At 35.2% G+C, this 11,981-nt stretch overlaps 1 protein-coding gene across 1 annotated transcript in view; it reads left to right on the forward strand.

Annotated features, from left to right (window-relative positions):
- The window catches only part of LOC145291328 (uncharacterized), a 174,919-nt gene extending 164,427 nt beyond the window's left edge, over positions 1–10,492 (forward strand). The window contains exon 5 of the mRNA XM_080137083.1: positions 9,644–10,492. Coding sequence (XP_079993209.1) covers positions 9,644–9,853 — 210 coding nt within the window. The 3' untranslated portion in view covers positions 9,854–10,492. The remainder of the gene's footprint in view (positions 1–9,643) is intronic.
- The last annotated feature ends 1,489 nt before the right edge of the window (positions 10,493–11,981 follow it).

Genomic DNA, 11,981 nt, shown 5'->3' on the forward strand with positions numbered 1-11,981 from the left:
TTTGCGATATTCCCTTTTGTATTAATGGACTATTTCAATTTTCGTTTATTCTTTTCTTTCTTTATTAAATTTGAATAAAAAAGTGGGAAAGTGACAGAAGCGAGAGAGATATTGTATAAAATAAGAGCAAGATTCACTCTTGCTCTTATTTTATACAATATCCCTCTCGCTTCTGTCACTTTCCCACTTTTTTTTCTCTCTCTCTCTCTCTCTCTCTCTCTCTGAAGAGAGCGAAAGAACAAGAGAGAGAAGGAAATAGGATGATTAAATTGAAAGATAGAAACTCCAGTACAAATGGACCATGAGAAGAGTTAATTGGCCAATTAAAACATAATATGAAAGTTGTTTTAATTCAAACAAAAGTTAATTCAAATCTTTGTGTTATGTTTGTAGACACACTTTTAAAAACAAAAAATTAAGAAAATCAAACGTTAATTAACTCATCTTTAATAAAACATTAAACATTTCTGGGAAAATCTTCAGAATAATAGCAAATAATAACATATTTGACTCATTTAAATACGTTAATACAGTTTCATGGTTCATCCATTTTTCGAAATAGTTTTAATATATTAAATACTTACGAGGGGCGTTCAATAATTATTGCCTCTCACCCACTTCCAGGGATCCGATCTTGCTGAAAGTTTACACGTATAATGATTTATATCTCTATGGGTTGTGTAACAAATTACAACCCTGAACTAATTGAGGTTTCTGATTTACAGGTGTTTGAACTGGGGTGTGAAATGAAGGCTGTTGAGTCTCACGCAGTGATCCGGTTTTTGTATTTTAATGGACACGCATCACACAAGACTTTTGATGAAATGAAAGAAACTATGGTAATGATGCTACATCACATAATCTTGTAAAACGCTGGCATTGTGAATTCAAACATAGATTCTATGGAAAAAACGCCCAAACTTGGTTACTCCCCTTCTGCCGATGAAGCATCTGTCAGTCAAGTTCAGGCTACCATTTTGGAAGATCAACTATTTGTTAAATTAAAAGGTCAAGATTAGTACAGGGTCTATGGAAACTATCATTCATGACAATTGACACATGCATAAGATGATGCCAGATAGATTCCCAGGTCGCTGACTCCTTTTCAAAAGTGAGAATGTGTCGAGTGTTCAAGGATGAATTTGGAGATGTGCCAAGCAGAAGAGTCCAAGTTTTTCACAAGACTGATTACACAGGATGAAACCTGAATCTATCATGCTGACAAGGTCATGTTCACAACCGTCTGGGACTACGACAGACTAGTGATAACAGATTTCCTCTCAAAGGCTACCACAATTATAGGATCCTTTCTTTTGAGGAAATTAAAAGGAGATATCAAAATAAAGAAGCGATGCAAGATCAGCAAATGTATCCCTTCCTACAAGACAACACTCCAGATCAAAAACATGGGCGTGTGGCTATGAAAATTTCCCCTCATGCCTGCCACAGAGTATGGTGTCATCAGCAAATATACTCATTTCAGAGACAATTTTATCAGGGAGGTCATTTACGAATATCAGGAATAATAAAAGTCCAAGGATCTATCCCTGGGGTACAACCACATTTATATCATAGTTTTGATAAATAAAAATCAGCAATAGATCTTACATAGATATGTACATATTCTAACATATGAAGAAATATATGTTTAGTCCCGTCCATACCTCCTCACAAATAAGCGCGCTTTTGGTGACTGGCAAAAAATATTCACCCATCTAAACGGAGAAGATAATACCTTCTAAGGTTTATCTGAAATCCACGCTTTCATCCTAACCAAAAAGACTGGTTAAAATGCAATCCTCATTTTAATAATAAATATATGTTTTAATGTTAAAATACCTGATAAAAGGGTACCACTTTACTCCATATCATAACGGTAGTTTTTTCTCTCCAGGTAAAATATAATTAATGGAATAATTTTGTTAATATTGAAGCTAGTTCTGGTTGTAGTTTTAAAGTACGATAAGTGGGGTGTTCTTAGAGCCACTTGTTTTGCTGAGATCAAAGTTCTTGATAACATTGGAGACATCGCGATGGATGTCGCTTATTGTCACTTCTAGGAGGAAATTCAGGAGGTGGGCGGCCATTAAATGCGATGTTCTTAGTGAAGAGGCTTTGTTGGATGCTGATGTAATTACTTCAGAACCGGCGATTATGATTGGGATAGAAGTTACGCATCTTCTCAGAACTCTCTGATGCATCAAAACTTTAGACTTTACAGTTAGGCCGTTTTTGATGAGCTTTCGACAAACCTGAACATCTGTTTGGCTTAAAGCAATTTAAATAGTAATTTCTATGTGCAACTTCAGCAGCACATTTAGGGGTGTACCACGATTGGCTATTTGGTTTAATTTGATGATTTTAGAGAATATATAGCTATCAATGCCAATAGTTAGCCAATCTTTCAAAGCCGGATGCTATAAAATTTTTGAAGAGAGAGCTTAAGGGTATATCCAATATGTATGTACTAAAACGTTCCAGTCGACCATGGAGTAATGATACATCATACGGTGGAGAGGGACATCCGAGGACTTTTTGCTTTAACCTTAATTGAGACAGCCGAATGATCAGAAAATCCTAGCGGAGACATAACAAAGGATGAGAACAGTTCATGACAAAAGTTAGAAAAAGATCCAGAAAGCTTGCAAATTGGCTATTGGCATTGGGAACACGAGTGAGTTCGTCAATAATCTGGGTTAGATCATAGGCAAGAGAGAAATAATAACAGAACCTCCTTTTATAATCTCTCTTATTAGAGTGGATCAACCATTCAACCTTGTGGATGTTGAAGTCACCAGAAACGTGAATGTTGGCTGAGGGATGGGCATTCAGGATGTGGTCAGTTTGATTTGTAATGCATACTTTAAGCATGTTCGTTTGTAAATATATAGATGGTGACACCGTTGGCAAATAGAAATGTGGTGTTGTGTGTAAGTACATGTAAGGTAGTTTTGGGATCTTCTTTGGAAATGTCCCTGCCGCAGAGGAAGCCATCCCTAATGTAGGCACTCATTCCATGTCCATGACAATCATGGGGATAAGGTTTGGAGATTACGTTAGAATAAACTTTGATCGAAAAATCGACTAATTATAGAACTGATTAATAAATATATTTGAAACACAAACAGTCAAGCCGATTAATATATTACTATTTTCTGATTAGTGTGTAAAATATGTTTTTATTTTACCTATTTTTGAAACAGGCTGAAGATAACGAAAGATATAAGTTGAGTGAACTGAAGAAGGATTTGAAAAATATAAAAATATGTTTTGTAAACAAAAATTGATATAATTAACATATTTTATTACAATTTTGATAACATTTCTGATGAGGAATTTTACTTATTTTCCTGATTTTTTTAAAAAATGTCTCATAAATAGTTTGAAATGATAAATTTCCATTTAAGTAATCAAAATAAATTGATTCCGGAACAATTATAAAAACACTTGGCATTGCCGTAAGGACTCTGACAGAAATATGCACGACCTTGGAGTCTATATTCGAAACACTCTCCCGTTGAATAGAAAATGAAAACTAGAATCGGGCGACCAGGCATTCACGTGCTTTATACTCTAATAGCTCATGCTGGTTATGTATGCACTTTTATGTACAGAGCTAAACTCTTCAGAAATCAACTAATTGAAGGTTATTGATCAATGTTTGCTTGGTAAATGTTTGTTTTGCCACTGACGGCGAAATGGCCACACTCCTTTTTAGTGAAGTGCGACCACCCACCAGCATTGTATCTCCGAAACCATCGGGCGTAGGTGGTCATATGACCGTTCAAAATGGCTGGAATTGCCACATTATGGGGGGGGGGTATATAATACATTATGATGTCCTAAAACCAATTATTTTTTAGATATTTGTAACAAACTAATTTCAACATATTTCAAAGCCGTATTTTATGTAATTTACATGGATGTACTATACATGTCATGACATGACTAATCCCGCTATTGCCCTGACTCTGTTTTGAATATGTTTTGCCAGTCACCAAAAGCGCACTTATTTGTGGGGAGGTATGGACGGGACTAAGCATATATTTGTTCATATGTTAGAATATGTACATATCTATGTAAGATCTACTGCTGATTTTTATTTATTTATTTTTATTAGCGATTCTGCGTTATTCAATTGTTACGTTCACCTGAACGGTTTGAGGGAGTTACCTGCCCTTTTATTTATATTCGCGTCGCCTTCTTGTTGTTTTTTATTGTTGCTGTTATCATTATTAATTTTATTTATTAAACATTTTAATACTTTAGTCATATATGTATTAAATATGTTTATGTGCATAAAAGTTAACCATGGTGAACGTAACAATTAAATAATACAGAATCGCTAACAAAAAATTTTTAAAAAAATTAGCAATAGATCTTACATTTAAAAGCGATAAAAATCGTGCATAAAATTTGACGAGGTACCGTGGTCTGGTGGTAAAATACCAGGCTACTTATTGAGGTGTTACGACATCGAACCTTGTTGATATATATTCAATTGCTATAGGATTATCTGCCCCTTTCCAAAACCCTTTTACTGTGGGGATTCTCTCCCCTTTTATTGTAACTCTTCAGTTCTCCATGTTGTAATACACACACATTGTGTGCGTCTTACTATTTCGTCAAACAAAATGTGTTCATAGTATTATTTAAAACCTTTCTGGATGTCGCAGGCTCCAGTGATGAGGTATGTGTCCACACATTTTTATTAAATGACTTCCACTCATTTTAAACATTGGTTATGGGCCCAGTCTACGTGATAACGTCTTGAAAATAATAGTGAAGCAAACACGTGTGGTAATTTTTCGCCATCTTGGATTTTTTTTTTCTTGTCGTCGAAGTTTTGTATTGTTTTTTTTTTTCTTTTAAGTTAAATAACAATGGAAACAAAACTAAGCAACTTGGTTCCACTAAATGGTTCAAACTATAATACCTGGAAGGTCCAATGCAAAATGGCATTAATTAAGGATGGACTATGGAATATAGTTAATGAAACAGAAATTGTTCCGGACAAACGAAATGAGCCAGCATCCCACGTGAAATATTTATCGAGAAGAGACCGGGCTTTAGCGACTATTGTGCTTTCAGTAGAAACCTCACTACTGTATTTAATTGGAGACCCTGACGACCCTGCAGTTGTGTGGAAGAAATTGGCAGACCAATTTCAAAAGAAAACATGGGCAAATAAACTAGCGCTGAGAAGAAAATTATACTCCCTTAGATTAAAAGACGGCGATTCTGTCCATGAACACATAAAGACTATGATGGAATTATTTGACGAATTGGCTGTCATTGGCGCTTTCCATTGACGAGGAGGATAGAGTTGTTCACCTTCTGGCTACTCTCCCAGACGATTATAATATGTTGGTAACAGCACTTGAAGCAAGTCAGGACGTTCCTAAATGGGTGTCAGTGACTGAACGCTTGTTGCATGAAGAAAGAAAAATTAAAGAGAGGGAAATTAACAGTACGGAATTGAAAGCCATGACATCAAAACATCATGTCAACAAACGGGGACCTAAATGTTTTCACTGTGGAAAAAATGGACATATTAAACGTGACTGCCGTTTACTTGAAACAAAGAATGTTAAGTCGAACCCTCCAAGAAAGAAAGTTTTCTTTACTAAGAAAATACAGGACAACTCCAGCGACTCTGGTGAAGGTGAGTGTATTGGACTTTTTACACATCATGCATTATTGTCTAATGGAAAAAGGAGTGACTGGATTGTGGACTCTGGAGCCACATGTCATATGTGTAGTGATATTGAAAAATTTTCTAACTTTCGAAAATTGGATGTAGCTGAGGAAATAACCCTTGGTGATGGATTCTCAGTTGAGGCAATAGGAACAGGAACAATAGAGCTAAAATTGGGTGTACCGGACGGGAAACACCAGAAATGCAGGTTGTATGAGACCTTATATGTTCCTAAATTGTCCTACAATCTTTTGAGTGTGTCCAGAGCCACTAAATCTGGAAAAACCTGTATCTTCAGTGACTCAAATTGTCAATTTTTAGATAACAAGCAAAAGGTGGTGGCTACAGGTTCCAAAATTGGGAACCTTTATTATTTAAACTGTTCTGATATAAATGAATCAACCCATGCAGCAAACTTCTGTTTAGATGGTAACACAAAGGAGGAGATTTGGCATAGACGCTTTGGCCACCTTGGAGAAAAGAACTTGCAAAAACTAGTAAAGGACCAACTAGTTACTGGCCTTGACTACAATATAAGCAAGGAAATTAAGTTTTGTGAGCCTTGCTTGGATGGAAAACATCATCGTTCATCGTTTCCAAAATCTGGAGGAAAGCGAGCAACTCAGCTTCTTGAAATTGTGCATAGCGATGTTTGTGGAAGGATAGAGGCAAAATCGCTTGGTGGTGCCGAATATTTTGTCACGTTCATTGATGACAAATCCAGATTTGTGTGGATATATGTGCTCAAAAACAAACGAGATGTCCCCCAAAAATTCAGTGAATGGAAAACTATGGTGGAAAAGTTCACTGGTAAAAATATAAAGGTTTTACAAACCGACAATGGAGGAGAGTATACTTCAAAAGAATTTGAAAACTACCTGAAGAAGGAGGGGATTAAGCACGAGTATACTGTTCCAAAAATGCCAGAACAAAATGGTGTTGCAGAGAGGATGAACCGAACATTGGTGGAGATGGTTCGATCAATGCTATCGGATTCTAAGCTGCCTAAGAAATTTTGGGCTGAGGCATTATCAACGGCTTCGTATAATAGAAATCGGAGCCCAACAAATGCAGTAGAAGGTATGACACCATATGAAGTGCTGAATGGACGTAAGCCTAATGTGAAACGCCTACGCATTTTTGGATGTGATGCTTTTGTCCATGTACCGAAGGATGAAAGATTCAAAATGGACTCAAAAGCAAAGAAGTGCAAATTCCTTGGTTACAGGATTGGTATAAAAGGGTATCGACTCTTTGATACCAGAAAATCCAGAGTGTTCCATAGCAGAGATGCCATCTTCAATGAATCAGGTTCAATAGCTGAACAGGAGAAAGAAGAAATTGTAAATCCATCTCTGGTAGAAATTGGACACCAAGATAGCTCCGATGATGAAGACAACCCACAAGAGCTAACAGGACCCCGAAGATCATCAAGGCTAAAGAAAACCCCAGATCCGTATGGCGAATGGGTTTACATGGCTCATAACTTAAATGACCCATTGACCATGAAGGAAGCACTTTCTGGTCCTGAAAAGAATGAATGGTTGAAGGCAATGAATAACGAAATTTCTTCCTTACAGTCTAATACAGTATGAGATCTGACAGAATTGCCCAGTGGACGAAAAACTATTGGTAGCAAGTGGGTGTTCAAGCGAAAATACGATGCTGATGGTAATATGGAACACTATAAAGCTCGACTTGTAGCTCAAGGTTTTCTTCAGAAGCAAGGAATCGATTATGACGAGACTTTCTGCCTAGTTGTGAGATTTGAATCGGTGCGAACAGTTATTGCACTAACAGCACAGCATGATCTGAAGCTGCATCAATTGGACATAGCCACTGCTTTCCTGAATGGAGAGCTGAAGGAGGAAATCTACATGAGGCAGCCAGAGGGTTTCAAAGTTAAAGGCAAGGAACATCTTGTCTGTAAATTGAAGCGAAGTATTTATGGCTTGAAGCAGTCCCCAAGATGTTGGAATGATGCACTGCATGGTCAGCTGAAGAAGATGGACTTCAAACAGTTGGAAAGTGATCCTTGCATCTACATAAAATCTTCAGGAGGAGACATTTTCATAACAGCTGTTTATGTTGATGACATCATTGTGGCATGTAAATCCACAAGTCTTATTGAAGATTTCATGAAAGCGATATCAAAGATTTTCAAAATAAAAGATTTGGGAAAACTACACCATTTTTTTGGTGTGAAGATTATTTATCCCGAAGCAGGAAAAATATGGATTGGACAGCCTACATACACAGCAGATGTCTTGAGAAAGTTCCAGATGGAGAATTCCAAACCTGTGTCTACTCCAATTGATCCCGGAACAAAATTGACGAAGGCAACGGAAACAAGTAAACTGGTCAACAAAGAGTTGTATCAGTCTGCAGTTGGGAGCCTATTGTACCTGTTGACAAGGACACGGCCGGATATTGCTCATGCCGTTGGAAATGTTTCGAGATTCTGCTCTCACCCTACAATGGAACACTGGAAGGCCGTGAAACATATCCTCCGGTACTTAAACGGTACACAAGGATATAGTTTACTTTATGACAAGAAGAAAGCCACCAATCTCCTGGGGTACTCCGATGCTGACTGGGCTGGTAATTTGGATGATCGCAGATCAACATCTGGATATGTTTTTAAGCTGAGTGGTGCGGCAGTCAGCTGGAGAAGCAAAAGGCAAACCTGTGTTGCTCTATCAACAGCCGAAGCTGAGTACATGGCATTGGCAAGTACAGCACAGGAGGCTGTTTGGATGCAGAATCTTCAAAGTGCCTTGCTAGGATCTCCAGTAACACCAACCCTTATATATGAGGACAACCAGTCAACCATATGTATGGCAAGGAGTCCACAGTATCATGGAAGGGCCAAACATGTGGACATAAAGTTCCACTATGTTCGAGAACTGGTCGAGCGGGAAACTGTTAAGCTCGAATACTGTCCAAGTAAAGAGATGGTAGCCGACCTGCTAACTAAAGGACTTGGAAGCACACAGTTTGTAAGGCTCAGGGAACTTTTGGGACTCCATAAACTATAATGCAGACTGTCAACAATTGAGGAGGAGTGTTGATATATATTCAATTGCTATAGGATTATCTGCCCCTTTTACTGTGGGGATTCTCTCCCCTTTTATTGTAACTCTTCAGTTCTCCATGTTGTAAATAAAATACACACACATTGTGTGCGTCTTACTATTTCGTCAAACAAAATGTGTTCATAGTCATTTTTAAAACCTTTCTGGATGTCGCAGGCTCCGGTGATGAGGTATGTGTCCACACATTTTTATTAAATGACTTCCACTTATTTTTATTAAATGACTTCCACTCATTTCAAACAAACCTTGTTAAAAGTTTAGTCATGCTGACGACGGGTAAATCCAGAAACATGTGTTCATGGATAACTTTTATGCACAGCAAAAGTATTTAATAGATATTTGAACAAATATATTATAATAGATATTTGAACAAATATATTATAATAGATATTTGAACAAATATATTATAATAGATATTTGAACAAATATCTATTATATTATAATAGATATTTAAATAAACATAGATATTTAAACAAATATCTAATATATTATAATAGATATTTAAACAAATATCTAATATATTATAATAGATATTTGAACAAATATATTATAATAGATATTTGAACAAATGTTTAATAAATAAAATTAATTATGCATATCTATATAGATATTTAAAATATATATTTAGATATTTTCTATTTAGATATTTATGTAGATATTTTCCATGCCTTTTAGTGAAGCTGAAATTTTCCCACATTAAATAAATGTGGGAAAATTTCCCTCATGTGCAACTTTGTTATTTTGAGGAGACATGTACATAGCGGATCTACTGACGACGATGTTTTTTTGTGTTTTCTTTCTTGGCTCAGTTTTTAACTTGAATTTTTGTTTTCTTTTCTGTCTTATCTAGGAAAGTAGGTCGGTGCTAACGAGATCAATGCCGCAGATCAGCGAAGGCCAGGGCTGGCCACACAGAATTCGGAAAAACATCTTCGGGGCCCCGTGTGATTTAGCCATACCCTTCCGATCGTGGGAATTGGATACTTACCGAGGTTGTCGCAGTGTTCCCACATCAGTTTGGCTGAAAATCCTTCGAGAATCTCACCTCTTCGAAAATTGAGCGAAAAACAAACCGTTGGACTCAAGCAAAGTGTGTCTGATTTTTTAGTCCAGAAGTCAGAAATAACAAGTTCATAATATCTTCTCTCAAGAGAATAATCGATTCCTACAGCTACAGCCACCATTGTTGCCAATATATACCATCACCGCCGCCGCCACTGCTGTTGTCACCCAGATATTTCGTAGCTGGCTTAACTTCATTAACATATTACATTTTCTTTTAAAGTAATTTAACGAAAAGTGTTACTTTTCTTGTTAGTTTTTATGTAAGAACACTGATTTCCGTTATATTGCAGGATTTTTGATCTGCGGTTTAATCTAAACAAACACAGTATATATGGATCACATTTTCAGTTTATCAACCTATATAAGAAACAAAGAAAGAGAAAAGAAAAGTGTACACGGAAGATATTTTACCATCTTAAAAAAATTTATTCGTAAAAATATATGTAGATACATTCTTTACTTGACAGTTCGTATGAATCCACCAGTGAGTTGGCTTTCAAAACAATCAACCACCAAAACGATAGTCGACAAAATAACTTTCTATCATCTATGAATTAGACGTTGGACGAACTAATCCATTTCTTTTTGTTTTCAAATGGCTATTTCGTTGGTTGATAAAGTATCCGTGTAATGATCGGTTGTTCACGTGCACATTCATAACAGACGGCGCATGCGCTTGGCGCCATCAAATACTTGCGATAAGCATTGTGTGTCGCGACTCAACGCAACAACAAAAAAAACTTAGAAGAAATGAGTAAACATGTAAACCAAAAACAAAGAAACATTAAATGTAGATGAACAAGCCGAGATTAGCATATTAGACAAGAAAATAAAATTCGATGAAGTAAAAAAAATGAAATGTTGGAAAAAAAGTATCGGGGGAGGGGGGGGGGCTAGGGATTTATTAGTTGATCTTTCAATGTTGAACATTTTAACGAAATATCGAAAATTAAATATCAGAAACTATGAATCAAAAATTAGGACCAAGTAAAGAATAGATACCCTGTAACAGAAGACGACGATTGCCGACGACCGGCGCACATTTCAAGTGACACCGGTGATTCGACCTTGACAATGGCACAAGCACATGACGTTGGTTGTTCATAAACACGTCAAATAGCAGATATGATCGAATATTCGTGAGCAAGATTTTTTTTTTGGAAGATTTAAAAACATTTACAAAACATTGGGTGCGTTTTTAATACATTTACAGAATCTTTTATAAAACTTGGAATAATAATAATTATAATTATAATAAAATAAATAAATAAATTTAAGCCAAACTTATTAATGGCAGAAACAAATGTAAAATAAGTTATTTTATATTTGTTTCTGCCATTAATAAGTTTGGCTAAAATTTATTTATTTATTTTATTATAATTATAATTATTATTATTATTATTATTATTATTATTATTATTATAAGTTTTATAAAAAGTTCTGTAAATGTATTAAAAACGCACTCAGAAAGACACCCATTTATTTAAATATCTTTTATTTAAATACGTTCGTTTTGTTACTTAAAAATGTTCTGTAAATATATATGTTTTCTTTTAAAGCTTCTAAAGTTCTGTAAATATATTTTTAAAAAATCTTGCTCGCGAATATTCGACCATGTTTGCTATTTGACGTGTTTACAAGCAACCAACGCCATATGCTTGTGCCAATGTCAAGGTCGAATCACCGGTGTCACTTGAAATGTGCGCCGGTCGTCGGCAATCGTTGTCTTCTGCTATGGGGTATATATTCTTTACTTGGTCCAAAAAATAAATATAAAAAACTAAATATAAAAAATTAAACATCAAAAACTAGATATCAAAATTAAAATATCAAAATAAAATATCAAAAATTAAATATCAAAATAAAATATCAAAAATGAAATATCAAAATAAAATATCAAAAATTAAATATCAAAATAAAATATCAAAAATTAAATATCAAAATAAAATATCAAAAATTAAATATCAAAATAAATATATCAAAAATTAAATATCAAAATAAAATATCAAAAATTAAATATCAGAAATTAAATATAAAAAATAAATATCAGAAACTAAATATCAAAAATTATATATCCAAAATTACATATCAGAAACTAATTATAAAAAACTAAATATCAGAAA

The sequence above is a fragment of the Euprymna scolopes genome, chromosome 12 (assembly GCF_053919585.1).
Source record: "Euprymna scolopes isolate OS-2025 chromosome 12, ASM5391958v1, whole genome shotgun sequence".
Taxonomy (NCBI): domain Eukaryota; kingdom Metazoa; phylum Mollusca; class Cephalopoda; order Sepiida; family Sepiolidae; genus Euprymna; species Euprymna scolopes.